We start from the raw sequence: 18,350 nt of genomic DNA on the forward strand, positions 1-18,350 counted from the left end.
ATGCTGACAATGGGAGATGCTATGTATGTGTGGGGGCAGGGGATATATAGAAAATCTATATACTTTCTTCTCAATTTTGCTATGACTTTTTCCAGCAATTTAAAGCCAAATCCTTAGTACCTTATACATTTCCTGCCACTGGTAGTGAGTTCTGTTTTTGACTTACCACTCACAGCAGCATCAGTGAAAACATCTCTCAATATTTTGTGAGCCAGAGGACATTAAGATTTCAAAGAATACATTTTTCCATTGAGGGTCATCAACCTGTAAAATGCAAGTCAAAAAAGCTGTGTGTGAACAACATAATTAAGGCATATTTTAAACTATATGCCAAAATATCCACTCAGAGTTTTAGGGTATTATAAAAGAGCTAAAGGAAATTGTTCCCTTCTGTTTTCTAATTTTTAATTTTTTAAAATTTTGTTTTTTAATTTTTTAGACTTTCCTAAGTAAAAGTGTTAGTCACTCAGTCATGTCTGACTTTTTGTGATCCCATGAACGATAGCCCACCAGGCTCCTCTGTCCATGGGATTCTCCAGCCAAGAATATTGGAGTAGGTTGCCATTCCCTTCTCCAGAGGATCCTCTCAACCCAGGGATCAAACCTGAGTCTCTGGCATTGCAGGCAGATTCTTTACCATAAAAAACTAAAACTAAAAACTAGTTAGGTTTATTTTTAATTCTAAGAAAATGGACATGTGTTTTAAGGAAAGGTCTTCTGGAGTCTACCTATTCTAGAGAATACCAACCTCCATGGAGAGGAAGTTTTCTATATTTTAAACCCTCTTGTGTGTATGTTCATTACAAACACACTATAGAAGTTAAAAGCACAAACGTGTTTATAGTGATAAACAAGTCTCCCTCTAGCCCCTGCCTTCTGATCACTCTGCTACCATCCCAGGAGGCAACTTCTGTTCCCCATGACATAACTTTCAGATTATATTTCACGAGCAAATGCCTATTTAAAAAAAAAAGACAAATACAGCACATTATATGCTGTTCTGGACTTTCCTTTTGTACTTAACATGTCTTGGAGATCTTGCCATAGCAGTGGATAAAGAGTTACCTCATTCTTTTTCAATCTAAGTTTAATGTTAAGGGGGTTACAGTTAGGAAGTATGTTATTTATTTTTGCCATTTCAACAGCAGAGCTGCAACTAGATTAATCCTTAGTTTTATGGGCTTTAGTGTCAAATAGTTAAAAAGCATTAAGCTTTTTCTCTGCCCTGGAGCTCTATTTTCCTTGCTAAGATTCTCTGTTCTATGCCTTTCAACCCCTTCTGAGGTTGGACATCACTGTCTGGCTCAGTCATTTGATCTAATTTTTCATGAGTCAAATTTAATAAACCCAGATGGCCTGGCTCAGATGTCACTTAAGGATAGAAGATTAAAGGATGAAATGAAAATAAATGTATAGGATAGAGGGCTGAGGGCTTGTTGAATGTTTGAGATTTTAATGTGCCTGTGTGTGTGTAATTGATTCCTAATCAATTTAAAGCTCAAGTCACCTCCCCCTGATTTTGTGCCTGGAGACTAGGATTAGAGCAGACTTAGTTCATACAAATAAGTGCTCATCTGTTGTTCTGATCCCTCAGTTCGCTGTAGTTCACAAAGACAGAGCACTCAAATATTTCTCAAATATTGTTTCTGACTCTCTCTTTCTCTCTGGGTAAGCGAGGCCGACACACTTGCCAAGGATAACTGAGAACGTAAGGGCAATCCTTGACTCGGCAGCTCGAGCAGGCTGTGTGCTAAAAGCAACTTCGAAACACATCCTATAAATAGCCGTTCATTGTCAGCAGGAGCGAAAAGACAAGAGGGAGCGTGCGGCACTGTGATTCAGGTCTAATTAAAGGGTTGCTCTCGCGGGGTTATAAGCGAAGAGCAGCTCTCCTCTGATAATCTAGTTGGAAGGCAGCGGCGAAGCTCCACGCGGACATTGGACGGGGAGGACGCTGCTGGATGCCGGCTTTGCCTCCACTATGGCAAAAATCATCCTGAGGCACCTCATCGAGACTCCAGTGCGATACGAGCAGGAATTCGAAGCTCGAGGTCTGGAAGACTGCAGGCTGGATCACGCTTTATATGCACTGCCGGGGCCAACCACGGTGGACCTGGGGAAGGCCAGGGCGGCCCAGGCTCCTCCAGTGGACGCCGCTGAGATGCCGCCCCAGAGAGGCGAATCCCGCTTCCAAGTCCTGCTGGACGTGGTCCAATTCCTCCCCGAAGATATCATCATTCAGACCTTCGAGGGCTGGCTGCTGATAAAAGCTCAACACGGAACCAGAATGGATGAGCACGGCTTCATCTCCAGAAGCTTCACCCGACAGTATAAACTGCCCGACGGCATTGAAACCAAAGATTTGTCGGCGATCCTCTGTCACGATGGAATTCTGGTGGTGGAAGTAAAGGATTCGGCTGGGACCAAGTGACATGGTGTCGAGAGGAAGATTCTAGTTTAGCCCATGGTATCACGGGAATGTGTGTATTATCCACGTTTGAAATGATTTTTATGAAGATTAAAAACACAGACATAATTCCTGGTATGTTGAGGTTGTCTTTGTTATTTTATTACGAAAGGAAAGTTGTTAAATATGTTCCTACAGCTCAGGTTGATGCTATTCTTAACACCTGAAACATTGACAGTTTAGGAGACTGTAGTCTGATAGTAGAAACGATTCAGAATTATTTCTTCCTTACTTCAACAATGCCAGAGAAGCTTGCATTTGTAACAGTTGATGGCAAAAGAGCCACACCAATTTAAGAAATTCTTATCCATTTTATGAAAGTGTTTTATAGTGCTAAAAAGAGCTGTGATCTCCTTCACTTAATGAGCTTTTCTTTTCAGTGTATTTTATTATAGCATAGCTTTGTAAATATAGAATATGAAGGTTAAAAAATAGTACTGGAAAATTGGATCTGAAATATATTTATGAGTCACTACATTTGTTACTGTTTTAAACTTACATTGGAATTTTCAGATATAAATATGATTTTTAAAAGTTCCAAATATGTACCTCATTAAAAAAAAAAAGCTAAGGTGAATCTTAGCTGCAGCATTTTTTAAAGCATAGTGTATGTTCTGTGGATATTTATGAAATATTAAGATGCAATGTCATACTTAAATTAATATGAAGTTTAGGAAACCACTTTTAAAAGTACAATGACTGAATTCAAGAAAATTTAAACTATGCTCTTTAAATGTTACTTAAAATGTTAGATTTCAGAAGATGGCAAAATGCACTGCATCTGTTCTCACTGCATAAGCCTTAGCTTTAAATAGCTTGGCAGGCAATGAAAGTTCTGAGGCCCGAGCTTACATGGGTGTCTGAGTTTATACAGAACATTGGCTGCTTCTATTTCCCCCAACTGCTGCTTTGGCCCAAAGGAGCGGCTGAGACATTGGTGGTTAGGAACAATTGCCTTCAACAGCTGGTCTGTGACATTCCAAGGATTTGCTATCTCATTCTCTACATGTGAAGTACTTCTTTGGGGGAAAGTAGCTGCCTTTACCCCGGACCCCATGTGAGGCTGAGGACAAGGCTATGAATAGCAGAGGAATCTGGGTATGGAAAACATCAGCGTAGCTGCTGACTGCTGATAACCCCCGAGCTCCTCTCTGGTGCTTTGTTTGTAGTTTACATGCAGATGCGAGAGGTATGAAACAGTAGAAAAATAAATCAGAAGCTATACAAGTCGTTTTGAAAACAGAGATGTTGGTTTATAGTTTAAATTGAAAGCATTTTGAAGTTAGGTGTTTATATGAAGTTGGTAATTGTGCATTCAACTCTAGGATCACAAATTTTGTTCTTTGACAAAGTGAATGTCATAGACCAACTCTGCTACATAACAAAGTTAATAGTAATTAATGTATTACATCTACTAATATGACTAGGACTGGGATGCCCTTTGTCCCACATTAGATTATTCTTTTCTATCATTGGGCAGGATAGTGTGAAAACAAGCTAGTATTTTGAGAAACAAACACAAACATCCTCTCGTTGGCCTTGATCTCACTCTAGGTAAGGTCTTCTGAGAAATTTCAGAAAGTGAAGTTCTTAGCATGAGGAGCCACTGATAGGAAATGTTTCCTTTAAAAGTTAAGATTAAACACTTCATTCAATTAGCATTTATTTTTCCTAAGATAAATTTTAAAGTAATACTTTTTTTTTTTTTTTAATTTGGGAGATATACCAAGCACTATAAAAAATAAAAACCATTATTCTTCTACTACGATGAGATAGCTACTTTAAAGTTATAGTTCAGAATTCTCTTATACACAAATACATGTATCACTTTTCTCAAAATTAGGATTATATTTGCAAAGGGTTTGATATCCTGATCGTATTGGTTATTGTCTGTTGCCCTTCCCACCTCCCACCAACCCAGACCATCCTCTGCCCTACTCAGCCCCACTCTGAGCCCAAGCAGGCCCACCCTGATGGGCGTGTCATTCTAGTTTCCAACTGGGTTCAGCCAATAGGAGGCACTGACTGCAGATCAGAGACTGGAGAGAGGAAGTTGGTGGGCAGGAGGGGCGGAAGAGGAGGGCATTTCATTCTCCACTGCCAGCTTGCTGCAGATGAGGCTCCGGCAGGACCTACGTTCCCCAGGACTGGAGGTCTGGAGGGACAGCTTCTTTTCCGAGACGTGGACTTGTATCAGACACCAGAATACCAACGCTGTTTCTTCCTGATGTCTTCTGCCATTTCCTGTTCCTGGTACTTCACAATTCCCTATTGGTTCCCTTTACTCTGCTTGCTCTCCCATAAATGATTCCTTCATTAAAGACCCTTTCAGGTGATAAAAGAAAATTTCACATATTGAGGTATGAGGAAGTCATTCTGGCTAATACGTGAGTTGACTTGAATTTTAACTGCTAACTAAAACAGCCTGTTTTACACCTGCTTTAATTATTAAAGAAAAGGGCACATTGACCAGAAGTAAAGAATGTCTATATTAAAAATAAAGAGCAAATGAATCCCTTCCTGGGACGCCAGTGCTGCTCCTCCTTCCATGGTAAGACTCCCTTCCTTGGTGCAAAGGCCATACTGACTCACTATGTGAATGCTGACTTGTTTGTCTGAAACCTTGGAGTATGCATGCATGCTAAGTTGCTTCAGTCGTGTCTGACTCTCCACAAACGTATGGCCTGTAGCCTGCCAGGCTCCTCTGTCCATTGAATTCTCCAGGCAAAAATATTGGAGTGGGTTGCCATGCCCTTTTCCAGGGGATCTTCCCAACCCAGGGATTGAACCTGAGTCCCCTGCATTACAGGCAGATTCTTTACTGTCTGAGCCACTAAAGAAGTTAATGCCTGACTTATTTAATGTTCTTGGTTCTGACAAGATATAAAACTATGTTGACAATCATGTGTCTCTGGAGCAGTTCCTCAGAGCTGAGAGGCTGTCTTCCAGGCGATAGTCCTCAGTTTGGCTCAAATAAAGCTCTTTTTATTTTTTAAAAAATCATTTCTATTCCTGTTATAGATTACTTATTGATTATTTTCATCCACACAGGAGATGGAATTCTGACTGGTCTTGTTTGTTTTTGCCAGAACCCTGATTGTTTGACTTCTTAAGTGATTAGAAAAAAAAAATAGTGCATTACTTTTTTTTGCTAGAGAACATTAAGTGATTTGTAATGGTTACACACAATTCCAACACAGATAAACAATAATATTATTTAACCACTCCTTCTCATTACTCATCCCAACAGGAAGCAGATGGCACTGTCAAATTGGAATAATTCAGATTAGAATAATTTATTTATAAAGAGATAAATTACAGAGGAGTGGGCAGGTTGGCCGTGAGCCACAGGCAGCACCCTACCCTGAGGGTAGCAGTGTGGAGCTCTTAGGTTCCCTAGGTCCAAAGGAGTGAGAGGAGGAAGCAGGTCTCAGAAATCAAAAAGAAGTTCAGATAGAGAACTCCAGCTCTGACTTTCATCTTGAGGGACACAGTCAGCCAAGGTGACCTCATATGCACCAGGAAAATAAATACCTTCTCCCTCCAATCTCCTACTGGGGCATCCTATTGGCTGGACGTATCTGGTAGCCAGAGGGCATGGGTGTCCTGTAGATACAGTTCAGCAACCTCCCAGGGCAGAGAGCAAGGTGGAGAAAAGTGGAGGATGACTCCTAGGGACCAGGGGAAAACGCCAGCTCTCCACTAAAGTGAGAACTCTTCTATAGCTTTTAGGAAATCTTTTCTACAAAAAGACTGAGATACTATTTGGGTGCCTTCAAGTTGCAATACAATTTGGCATGTGTAAGCCCAGAATGGTAAAGGTGAGGAAATAGGGAGAAAAAGGCAAGAAAATATGAGAAACAAAGTAATGTGATGTGCTGCCATGCTGGCCACTGTTTCACAATGACCTATAAAGAGACTGCAGCCTCTGGGCAGGGGTGTTGGCTAGGCACCTGGAACTTCTCTAGAAGACCTTCAGGAGGAAATCGAATCTTAGAGCACTCCACAGGGAATAAAGGAGAGGGAAACTGCCCTGTTCCCTACTATTTCCCATATCTCATAAGTCAAGTTCCAACTCACAGGGAGTAGACTCTCCTGAACTCTGAGTTGTATCATCCAGCCCCTTAGTGACTGCTCAGAAAATCAGACCCATGCCACACAGTGTGACATTTCATCCATTCTGGGAACAGAAGGATGACTCAACCTGGGTAGGGCTCAGTCAGGGAGAAAAGAGCAGATTCAGGGCTTCCGCCTGAACAGCAGCCACCTAATGAAGTTTAGCAAAGGCTCTGGCAAAGGTGGCAGCAGCATGGCTTGGGAGGCAGGCGACAAGCTTCAGAAAAAAGAAGGCAGAAGGTACACAGGGTTTGTATTCAGAACAGTCTCAGACCCAGAACTGCAGGAAGAGGGTGTCAGGCAAATCACAGTCTTAGAGCATCTACACTGACTTCAAATTATACACTCTAACATCACCTTACATATAATATTATGTATTATATATAATATTATATAATATATATGTTATTATATTATTATGTATTATATATAATATTATAACATTACCATATATAATATATATGTGCTGATGTTATATATATTATATATGTATAATATATATGGTGATATTTTATATATATTATATGTATAATACATAAATTATATAATCATAATATAAAATATAATTACATAATATATAAATTAATTAAAAAGACATATATCTCCATGTATATGATATATGTGATAATTATATATAATTTATATATATTATATTTGTTATATATATATTTGTTTTGGGGTTTGTTTGTCTGTATCTTTTGACCATACTAATCGGCATGCAGGGTCTTAGTTCTCTGACCAAGGATAGAACCCATCCCCCCTGTAGTGGAGGCATAATATCTTAATCACTGGATCACCTCATATTTTGATCTAATTTTTAATCTGCAGTGTAAGTCCCCTTAAACTTCTCCAGGATTTTTCTTTTTCTGAAGATGGTGAACCAGTCCTGAAAGTCCAAAAGTCATTGGAGGTTTTTATCCCACTGACTGCCCTTAGCTTATTTCTCACCTACTTGTGATTATCTGGAAATTGCTATTAATGGTCTTAGCACACCTGACGAGGGATTTTTAAAAAACACAACGACTTCAGGTAAAAAAAAGATCCAGAATACCTAAGAATCATTTACACAAGCTTAACAAAAATATGAGCTTCCCTGGTGGTTAAGCAGTAAAGAATCCGGCTGTCAATGCAAGAGACACAGGTTTGATCACTGGGTCAGGAAGAGCCGCAGGAGAAGGAAATGGCAACCCACTCTGGTTTTCTTGCCTGGGAAATCCCATGGGCAGAGGAGCCTGGTGGGCTATAGCCCATGGAGTCACACTAAACTACAGCTAAACAAAAACATGCTTTTCAATAATAGCCACTGTTCTCTTCAAAGGCTCTCAAATAATTAGTTGGAAACAAGAATTAAAATGTTGATTCAATATGCTGATTTATAGCTTAGACATAATTTGAAAATAACTCTGTTCTGGCAATTGAGTTGGCTAGATGTTCTCCGCAAAATAACAGAACAGTATTTAAATTTGAAAAATGAAGAATTCCAAGTAACTAAATAAATAATTCTAAGTAACTATTTTCTTTTCTGTTTCCTCAGCATTGTTTACTATATAAGAGCACGTATATTTGCATGTATATATTTACAAAATCCTGTTTATTAGTGTTTTCTAACTTCAAGGACAAATACAAAAAATATACTGAGGTAATATAAAATGGCTTCTAGAATACCATTCTTTGTAATTTGTTGAGACTTTCTCTATGACCTGGTATGTAGTAATTTTTCTTAAATGCACTATGTATACTTGGAAATAATATCTGTGTATATTTTCTATTTGAGAATATATATGAATAATCTCCTAAGGCAAAGGAAACAAAAGCAAAAAGAAACAAATGGGACCTAATTAAATGTAGAAGCTTTTGCACAGCAAAGGAAATCATCAACAAAATGAAGAGACAATCTATTGAACGGGAGAAAATATCTGCAGATGATACAACTATTAAGGGGTTAATATCCAAAATGTGTAAACAGCTCATGCAACTCAATATAAAAAAACAAAACCCAAACAACCCAGTTAAAAATGGGCAGAAGACCTGAATAGATATTTTTCCAAAGAAGACATACAGATGACCAACAGGCGCATGAAAAGATAATTAACATTGCTAATATCACGGAAATGCAAATCAAAACAATGAGATGTCACCTCCCACTTGTCAGAGACTCTCATCAAAAAGACCACAAATAACAGATGTTGGCGAGGATGTGTCCACTGTTGGTGGGAATGTCAACTGGTGCAGCTGTTGTAGAAAAACAGATGTTCCTCAAAAAAGCTAAAAAGAGAATTACCATATGATACAGCAGTTCCACTCCTGGGTATATATTTGACCAAAACAAAACACTAATTTGAAAAGATGCATGCACCCTAATGTTCATAGCAGCATTATTTACGACAGCAAAAATATAGAAGTAACTTAAGTGTCAATCAACAAATGAGAAGATAAAGAAGATGCGGTATATATACACAATGAAATACCAATCAGCCATTAAAAAAAAGAATGAAATTTTGCAATATGCAATATGGGTGGACATGGTGAATATTGTACTTAGTGAAAGAAGTAAGAGAAGGAAAAATACTGTATATTATCATGTGTATGTGGGATCTAAAAAATATGCCAAAATAATGAATATAATGAAACAGAAACACTTCCTTCTATTATCGAGTAATATCTAGTGAGATTGCATAGTAGAGAATGAAAACTTGCACGTATCACATAGCAGTATCCATTTCAAAACATAGCTGAGTAATTAAGGTTTTTATATTTGACATTTCCCCTTGGTTTTCAAAGCTACTTTTTCCAAATAATTTTCATCAGAACTTAAGAACACTTGGGAGCTGCTCTACCTAGTGTTAAAACATACTGTCATGCTACAATAATTAAAATACTGTTACTGCACAAGAATAAATGAATCAGTGGAACAGAGTAGGAAACACTGAAAAGAACCCCACTGTAAAAATTTAGTTTGATAATGGCAGTTGATAAAATGAATAGGAATATGATACACGTATGTACCTAAGATAACTATATAGGTATCTAGAAAAATTAAATAAAAAGCTTATTCCTATGATACAGTACAATCAAAAGAAAAATTACAAATGCATTTTAGAAGTACTGAATATAAAAATAAAATGGAAGTACTAAATGGAAAAAACAAAAACATGCCATAAGTATCCACTGTGTTGGTTATTCTATTGTTCTCTTGTCTTTCTCTGCCCTGTTCTGTGGCCTCAGGGCACTGCTCTCTGATTTCAAGTTCAGTTTACCCAGCTGAAGGCGCCAACAGACAGCAGCCGGCGGAAAGACAGGCAGATTGAAGTATTTTCTTCCCTGCCTCTTGCTGTTTTGATTCCAGGTTGTGGCTGGGATTGCCTCCCTCTGTCAGCAGCTCTGATCAGACTGCCTTTTCTCCTCTGGCTCCAGCCCGTATAGATACTTCTGTTTTCTTTCCCCTGTTCCTTTAGGATCAAGGGAGTAATGACTTCCCATTGTTACTGGTCTCTCAGTTCAGTTCAGTCGCTCAGTCATGTCTGACTCTTTGCAACCCCATGAATCGCAGCACGCAAGGCCTCCCTGTCCATCACCAACTCCCGGAGTTCACTCAGACTCACGTGCATCGAGTCAGTGATGCCATCCAGCCATCTCATCCTCTGTCGTCCCCTTCTCCTCCTGCCCCCAATCCCTCCCAGCATCAGGGTCTTTTCCAATGAGTCAACTCTTCGCATGAGGTGGCCAAAGTACTGGAGTTTCAGCTTTAGCATCGTTCCTTCCAAGAAAATCCCAGGGCTGATCTCCTTCAGAATGGACTGGTTGGATCTCCTTGCAGTCCAAGGGACTCTCAAGAGTTTTCCCCAACACCACAGTTCAAAAGCATCAATTCTTCGGCACTCAGCCTTCTTCACAGTCTAACTCTCACATCCATACATGACCACAGGAAAAACCATAGCCTTGACTAGACGGACCTTTGTTGGCAAAGTAATGTCTCTGCTTTTGAACATGCTATCCAGGTTGGACATAACTTTCCTTCCAAGGAGTAAGTGTCTTTTAATTTCATGGCTGCAGTCACCATCTGAAGTGATTTTGGAGCCCAGAAAAATAAAGTCTGACACTGTTTCCACTCTTTCCCCATCTATTTCCAATGAAGTGATGGGACCAGATGCCATGATCTTCGTTTTCTGAATGGTGAGCTTTAAGCCAACATTTTCACTCTCCACTTCCACTTTCATCAAGAGGCTTTTTAGTTCCTCTTCACTTTCTGCCATAAGGGTGGTGTCATCTGCATATCTGAGGTTATTGAGATTTCTCCTGGCAATCTTGATTCCAGCTTTTGTTTCTTCCAGCCCAACATTTCTCATGATGTACTCTGCATATAAGTTAAATAAGCAGGGTGACAATATACAGCCTTGACGTACTCCTTTGCCTATTTGGAACCAGTCGGTTGTTCCATGTCCAGTTCTAACTGTTGCTTCCTGACCTGCATACAGATTTCTCAAGAGGCAGGTCAGGTGTTCTGGTATTCCCATCTCTTGAGGTATTTTCCACAGTTTATTGTGATCCACATAGTCAAAGGCTTTGGCATAGTCAATAAAGCAGAAATAGATGTTTTTCTGGAACTCTCTTGCTTTTTCCATGATCCAGTGGATGTTGGCCATTTGATCTCTTGTTCCTCTGCCTTTTCTAAAACCAGCTTGAACATCAGGAAGTTCATGGTTCATGTATTGCTGAAGCCTGGCTTGGAGAATTTTGAGCATTACTTTACTAGCATGTGAGATAAGTGCAATTGTGTGGTAGTTTGAGCATTCTTTGGCATTGCCTTTCTTTGGGATTGGATTGAAAACTGACCTTTTCCAGTCCTGTGGCCACTGCTGAGTTTTCCAAATTTGCTGGCATATTGAGTACAGCACTTTACAGCATCATCTTTCAGGATTTGAGATAGCTCAACTGGAATTCCATCACCTCCACTAGCTTTGTTCGTAGTGATGCTTTCTAAGGCCCACTTGACTTCACATTCCAGGATGTCTGGCTCTAGGTCAGTGATCACACCATCGTGATTACCTGGGTCATGAAGATATTTTTTGTACAGTTCTTCTGTGTATTCTTGCCACCTCTTCTTGATATCTTCTGCTTCTCTTAGGTCCATACCATTTGTGTCCTTTATCGAGCCCATCTTTGCATGAAATGTTCCCTTGGTATCTCTAATTTTCTTGAAGAGATCTCTAGTCTTTCCCATTCTGTTGTTTTCCTCTACTTCTTTGCATTGATCGCTGAGGAAGTCTTTCTTATCTCTTCTTGCTGTTCTTTGGAACTCTGCATTCAGATGCTTATACCTTTCCTTTTCTCCTTTGCTTTTCGCTTCGCTTCTTTTCACAGCTATTTGTAAGGCCTCCCCAGACAGCCATTTTGCTTTTTTGCATTTCTTTTCCATGGGGATGGTCTTGATTCCTGTCTCCTGTACAATGTCATGAACCTCATATAGTTCATCAGGCACTCTATCTATCAGATGTAGTCCCTTAAATCTATTTCTCACTTCCACTGTATAATCATAAGGGATTTGATTTAGGTCATACCTGAATGGTCTAGTGTTTTTCCCTACTTTCTTCAATTTCAGTCTGAATCTGGTAATAAGGAGTTCATGATCTGAGCCACAGTCAGCTCCTGGTCTTGTTTTTGTTGACTGTATAGTGTTTCTCCATCTTTGGCTGCAAAGAATATAATCAATCTGATTTCGGTGTTGACCATCTGGTGATGTCCATGTATAGAGTCTTCTCTTGTGTTGTTGGAAGAGGGTGTTTGCTATGACCAGTGCATTTTCTGGGCAAAATCTTTGCCCTGCTTCATTCCATATTCCAAGGCCAAATTTGTCTGTTACTCCAGGTGTTTCTTGACTTCCTACTTTTGCATTCCAGTCCCCTATAATGAAAAGGACATCTTTTTTGGGCGTTAGTTCTAAAAGGTCTTGTAGGTCTTCATAGAATCGTTCAACTTCAGCTTCTTCAGCATTACTGGTTGGGGCATAGACTTGGATTACTGTGACATTGAATGGTTTGCCTTGGAAACGAACAGAGATCATTCTGTCGTTTTTGAGATTGCATCCAAGTACTGCATTTCAGACTCTTTTGTTGACCATGATGTCTACTCCATTTCTTCTGAGGGATTCCTGCCCAGAGTAGTAGATATAGTGGTCATCTGAGTTAAATTCACCCATTCCAGTCCATTTTAGTTCGCTGATTCCTAGAATGTCTACATTCACTCTTGCCATCTCCTGTTTGACCACTTCCAATTTGCCTTGATTCATAGACCTAACATTCTAGGTTCCTATGCAATATTGCTCTTTACAGCATCGGACCTTGCTTCTATCACCAGTCACATCCACAGCTGGGTATTGTTTTTGCTTTTGCTCCATCCCTTCATTCTTTCTGGAGTTATTTCTCCACTGATCTCCAGTAGCATATTGGGCACCTACTGACCTGGGGAGTTCCTCTTTCCGTATCCTATCATTTTGCCTTTTCATACTGTTCATGGCGTTCTCAAGGCAAGAATACTATCCTTAGGTTACCTAGGGGTTTTCCAAAGGTCACTCTTAACATAACAAAAAATGTCTTTTGTCTCTCTCTTTACTTCGGAAACTCCAATGGATCCCAGGATGGAATATATGTTTCTTACTAGAAATCTCAATATCACAGTGCCTCATTTTTGTCGGTCCCTCAGCCCTGCCCACATCCATGTAAATACTCATTTTATTATATATTTTTTAAAAATCCAAGCTAAGTATGCTTTTTGTGTCCTTTCACAACTCTGAATGGCGTATCCACCTATATATTCTTCCTCGGGCACAAGAAAGGCCTCTTGTGCCCAAGGAACTAAAAAACAACAAAAAATAGGAAAACATAAGAGGAAATTGCAAGGAGATCCAACCAGTCCATCTTAAAGGAAATCAGTCCTGAATATTCATTGGAAGTACTGAAGCTGAAACTCCAATACTTTGGCCACCTAATGCGAAGAACCAAGTCTTTGGAAAAGACCCTGATGCTGGGAAAGATTGAAGGCAGGAGGAGAAGGGGATGACAGAGGATGAGATGGTTGGATGGCATCACCAACGTGATGGATATGAGTTTGAGTTAGGCTCTGGGAGTTGGTGATGGACAGGGAAGCCTGGTGTGCTGCAGTCCATGGAGTTGCAAAGAGTTAGACATGACTGAGTGACTGGACTGAACTGAACTGAAGAAATATTTGCATTTTGGGGGGATTTTGTCTAGTCAATAAGACTAAAAATTATGATGATATTCAGTGTTGCTCAGTATGGTAAACAATACTTTTTGTTGCTGATTTGTAGCATAAATTAGAACAATCTTTCTGCCAGAGAGTATGTTAAGGCTTTTAATATAATTTTAGAAGTAGAAGAGCAAGAATTAAAGAATTTACTCTGTTACAATAAAATTATACAAAATTTGTGAGGCATTCTGTAATTTGAAATGTTGAAAATGTAAGAAATTTGTTAAGCAAACTAAAGTCTATTCAAGTTATAAAATACTATCCTGCTAATAAAAATTATTTTCCAGAAAAATACTAACTGAAGTGGGAAAATACTCACTAAATTTAAGGAGGAAAAGCAAGTTACAAAAGGTATACATGGGGGGAGGGGAGAGAGGCTCAGAAGGGAGGGGCTATGAGTATAATTACGGCTGATTCACACTGTTGTACTACAGAGACCAACACATCATTATAAAGCAATCTTCCTCCAATTAAAAAATAAATTTAAGAAAAGGTATATAAATTTTTCACCTTTTTTTTGTGGGGATATCTCTATGTCAAAAAGCTTTTGTTTAGGATGTGATTTTAATGGAAGTATTGTACGTCATAATAAGGATATGCCAAAGCTTATTGTATGCAGAGAAGAATCAAAGTTTAAGTTTCAAAATGCCAAAAGTGGAGAGGGGTCAAGATGGCGGAGTAAGTAGACATGGAGCTCACCTCCTACCATAAACATATCAAAAATATATCTATATGTGGAACAATTCTCACAGAAAACTAACTGAAAACTTGCAGAAAGCTGGAAGAAAACAACCGAGGCTGCAAGAAAGATTCCTCCCCACACACATGGCCATCCCCAGGTCCAGCTGAGTAAATGCTCCAGTCCTGCCCATTCCATGCCATAGCTTTACGCTGGATGTAGGACAGCCAGGTCCTGAGAAAAGACTTAATCTAGAGATGCAGAGGTGACCTGGGAGGTGATTCAGGTGGGGGGGCCGTGGCAGCCATTCTGGCACTCACTCAAACAGCACCACAGAAGTAGCCCAGCCTTCTGACAATGGCACAGCTGCTTCAATTCCTGCAACTGCAATGCTGCAATCTCCAGTCGTGGTAGAGCAAACAAACACTCAGGCCTGCTCACTTCATGCCACAACCTTGTACTAGATCTGGGACAACCACAACAAGGGAGAAGACATGACTTTGGGCTGTGTGTGAGTGGAGGTGCAGACACATATACAGAAAGCACACTGGACCTCTGCAAGCACACAAGCCCCACAGGCTTCAACACCCACTTCCTCGGGGGTAAAGGGCAAGGCCCCAGTGTGGGGAGAAGGAAAAACACACTTAAAAGGAACAAAACCTGCTCAACCTTCAAGGCTACCACTCCAGCAACTTGGGAGCAGACCCTACTTCTGGTAAGATGGTGAAGCCACTAAACAGAGAGGAAATCCTATCTCACACCTTGTGCAGGTTTTAGCTCCTTCAACACAAGCCACACCCCCTATCAAGGTGATAGTGACCAGCACACCTGAGGAAGGATGTGGCTGGCATTCACATAAAATTTCTTGCACCAAAGACACTGGACACATGCAGTCTACAGAGAAATGTTCCCACATAAAAACACCACAATAGATGACTGTTTCACCTATATTTATAGAGACAGAGAAAGTTAAGAAATAATATTCTCAACTGAAAGAGCAAGAGAAAAGCCCCTGAAAAAATAAAAAAAGATAATCAGTCTACCAGACAATGAATTTTAAAAGTTCTTAACAAAATACTTATGAATTAAGAAAGAGAATTTTTATAAGCCCAGATCATTTTAATAAGGAACTAGAAACTATATAGAAGACCCAATCAAAAATAGATAATTCAATTTCTGAGATAAAAAGCACTCTAAGAGCAATGTATAGCAGGCTAAACGACACAGAAGAATGCATAAGTGATCTGGAAGATACAATAATGAAAATCACCCAATCAGAATGGCAAACAGAGAGACAAATGAAAAGAAAGCAATGTAAGAGGGCTATGCTGCTGCTGCTGCTAAGTCGCTTCAGTCGTGTCCGACTCTGTGCGACCCCATAGACGGCAGCCCACCAGGCTCCACCGTCCCTGGGATTCTCCAGGCAAGAACACTGGAGTGGGTTGCCATTTCCTTCTCCAATGCATGAAAGTGGAAAAGTGAAAGTGAAGTCGCTCAGTCGTGTCCGACTCTTAGTGAACCCATGGACTGCAGCCTACCAGGCTCCTCTGTCCATGGGATTTTCCAGGCAGGAGTACTGGAGTGGGGTGCCATTTGATATAAAATGTGCCAACATTCACATTATAGGGGTTCCATAGGAGAAAAGAGAGAGAAGGGGGTCAAAAATGTATCTGAAGAAATTATGACTAAAAACTTCCCAAATCTAAAGAAGGAAACAGACACCAGGCACAGGAAGCACAGAGTCCCAGATAGGATGAACCCAAATGATGGCACACCACTACATATCATAATTAAAATGGCTTAAATTAAAGAGAGGATTCTAAAGGCAGCAGTAGAAAAATGAAGAGTCATATACAAGGGAATCCCCATAAGGCTACCAGTTGATTTCTCTGCAGAAACTTTGCAGGCCAGAATGGAGTAGCATGACATATTCAAAGTCCTGAAAGGCAAAAACTTGCAACTTAGGATACTCTACCCAGCACAATTATCATTTAGAATAGGAGAGATAAAGAATTTCTCAGACGAGCAAAAACTAAAAGAATTCAGCAATACTAAACCTATCCTAAAAGAAATGTGGAAGTAAGAATCTATTCAGTTCAGTTCAGTCGCGTCCAACTCTGCGACCCCATGAATCGCAGCACACCAGGCCTCCCTGTCCATCACCAACTCCTGGAGTTCACTCAGACTCATGTCCATCGAGTCAGCGATGCCATCCAGCCATCTCCATCCTCTGTCGTCCCCTTCACCTCCTGCCCCCAACCCATCCCAGGATCAGGGTCTTTTCCAATGAGTCAACTCTTCACATGAGGTGGCCAAAGTATTGGAGTTTCAGCTTCAGCATCAGTCCTACCAATGAATACCCAGGACTGATCTCCTTTAGGATGGACTGGTTGGCTCTCCTTGCAGTCCAAGGGATTCTCAAGAGTCTTCTCCAACACCACAGTTCAAAAGCATCAATTCTTTGGCGCTCAGCCTTCTTCACAGTCCAACTCTCACATCCATACACGACCACAGGAAAAACCATAGCCTTGACTAGATGGACCTTTGTTGGCAAGGTAATATCTCTGCTTTTCAATATACTATCTAGGTTGGTCATAACTTTCCTTCCAAGGAGTAAGCGTCTTTTAATTTCATGGCTGCAGTCACCATCTGCAGTGATTTTGGAGCCCCAAAAAAATAAAGTCTGACACTGTTTCCACTGTTTCACTGCCTATTTCCCATGAAGTGATGGGACCAGATGCCATGATCTTAGTTTTCTGAATGGTGAGCTTTAAGCCAACTTTTTCACTCTCCACTTTCACTTTCATCAAGAGGCTTTTTAGTTCCTCTTCACTTTCTGCCATAAGGGTGGTGTCATCCACATACCTGAGGTTATTGATATTTCTCCCGGCAATCTTGATTCCAGCTTGTGCTTCTTCCAGCCCAGCATTTCTCATGATGTACTCTGCATGTAAGTTAAATAAGCAGGGTGACAATATACAGCCTTGACGTACTCCTTTTCCTATTTGGAACCAGTCTGTTGTTCCATGTCCAGTTCTAACTATTGCTTCCTGACCTGCATATAGGTTTCTCAAGAGGCAAGTCAGGTGTTCTGGTATTCCCATCTCTTTCAGGATTTTCCACAGTTTATTGTGATCCACAGAAAATCTCCCAAATATAGGCAAATATAAAGTAAGGACTGAAGATTACTTAAGCCAATATGTATATTAAAAGACAAAAAATTATAAAAGCAACCATAACTACAATAAGGGCTTCCCTGGTGGTTCAGTGGTAAAGAATCTGTCTGCCAATGCAGGAGACCCAGGTTCAATCCTGGGTCCGGAAGATCCTCTAGAGGAGGAAATGGCAACCCATTCCAGTATTGTTGCCTGGGAAATCCCATGAACAGAGGCACCTGGTGGGCTACAGTCCATGCGGTTGCAAACAAATCCAACATGACTTAGTGACTAAACAACAACAGTAACTATAATCAAGAGTAAAAGGATAATAAGCATTAAGATGTAAAATATAACACTCCAAACACAAGATGTAGGGGAGGGGAGTAAGGAATGTAGATCCTTTAGAATGTGTCATGGCAAATAGATGGGGAAACAGTGGCTGACTTTATTTTTCTGGGCTGTAAAATCACTGCAGATGGTGATTGCAGCCTTGAAATTAAAAGACGCTTACTCCTTGGAAGGAAGGTTATGACCAACCTAGATAGCATATTAAAAAGCAGAGACATTACTTTGTCAACAAAGGTCCATCTAGTCAAGGCTATGGTTTTTCTAGTAGTCACGTATGGATGTGAGAGTTGGATTATAAAGAAAGCTGAGTGCCGAAGAA

At 40.2% G+C, this 18,350-nt stretch overlaps 1 protein-coding gene and 1 long non-coding RNA gene across 7 annotated transcripts in view; one reads left to right on the top strand and one right to left on the bottom strand.

The window, feature by feature from the left end:
- LOC147350345 (uncharacterized) overlaps positions 1-18,350 on the bottom strand; it is a 71,593-nt gene that overhangs the window by 42,583 nt on the left and 10,660 nt on the right. For 4 of the 6 annotated variants that reach the window (XR_015148755.1, XR_015148753.1, XR_015148756.1 and 1 more), the window contains exon 3: positions 167-264. This is a non-coding gene — a long non-coding RNA (uncharacterized LOC147350345). Of the gene's footprint in view, positions 1-166; positions 265-4,325; positions 4,793-18,350 lie in introns of those variants that run through there. The other 2 variants (XR_015148757.1, XR_015148758.1) reach the window with 1 other exon arrangement.
- On the top strand, positions 1,900-2,545 carry HSPB3 (heat shock protein family B (small) member 3). The gene has a single exon (XM_086361691.1). The coding sequence runs from the start codon at positions 1,982-1,984 to the stop codon at positions 2,429-2,431; it is 450 nt and encodes a 149-aa protein (XP_086217817.1). The 5' UTR covers positions 1,900-1,981; the 3' UTR covers positions 2,432-2,545.

This window comes from Bos grunniens, chromosome 20 (assembly GCF_055505025.1).
Source record: "Bos grunniens cultivar Pamir isolate PY7600 chromosome 20, Bosgru_T2T1.0, whole genome shotgun sequence".
NCBI lineage: Eukaryota > Metazoa > Chordata > Mammalia > Artiodactyla > Bovidae > Bos > Bos grunniens.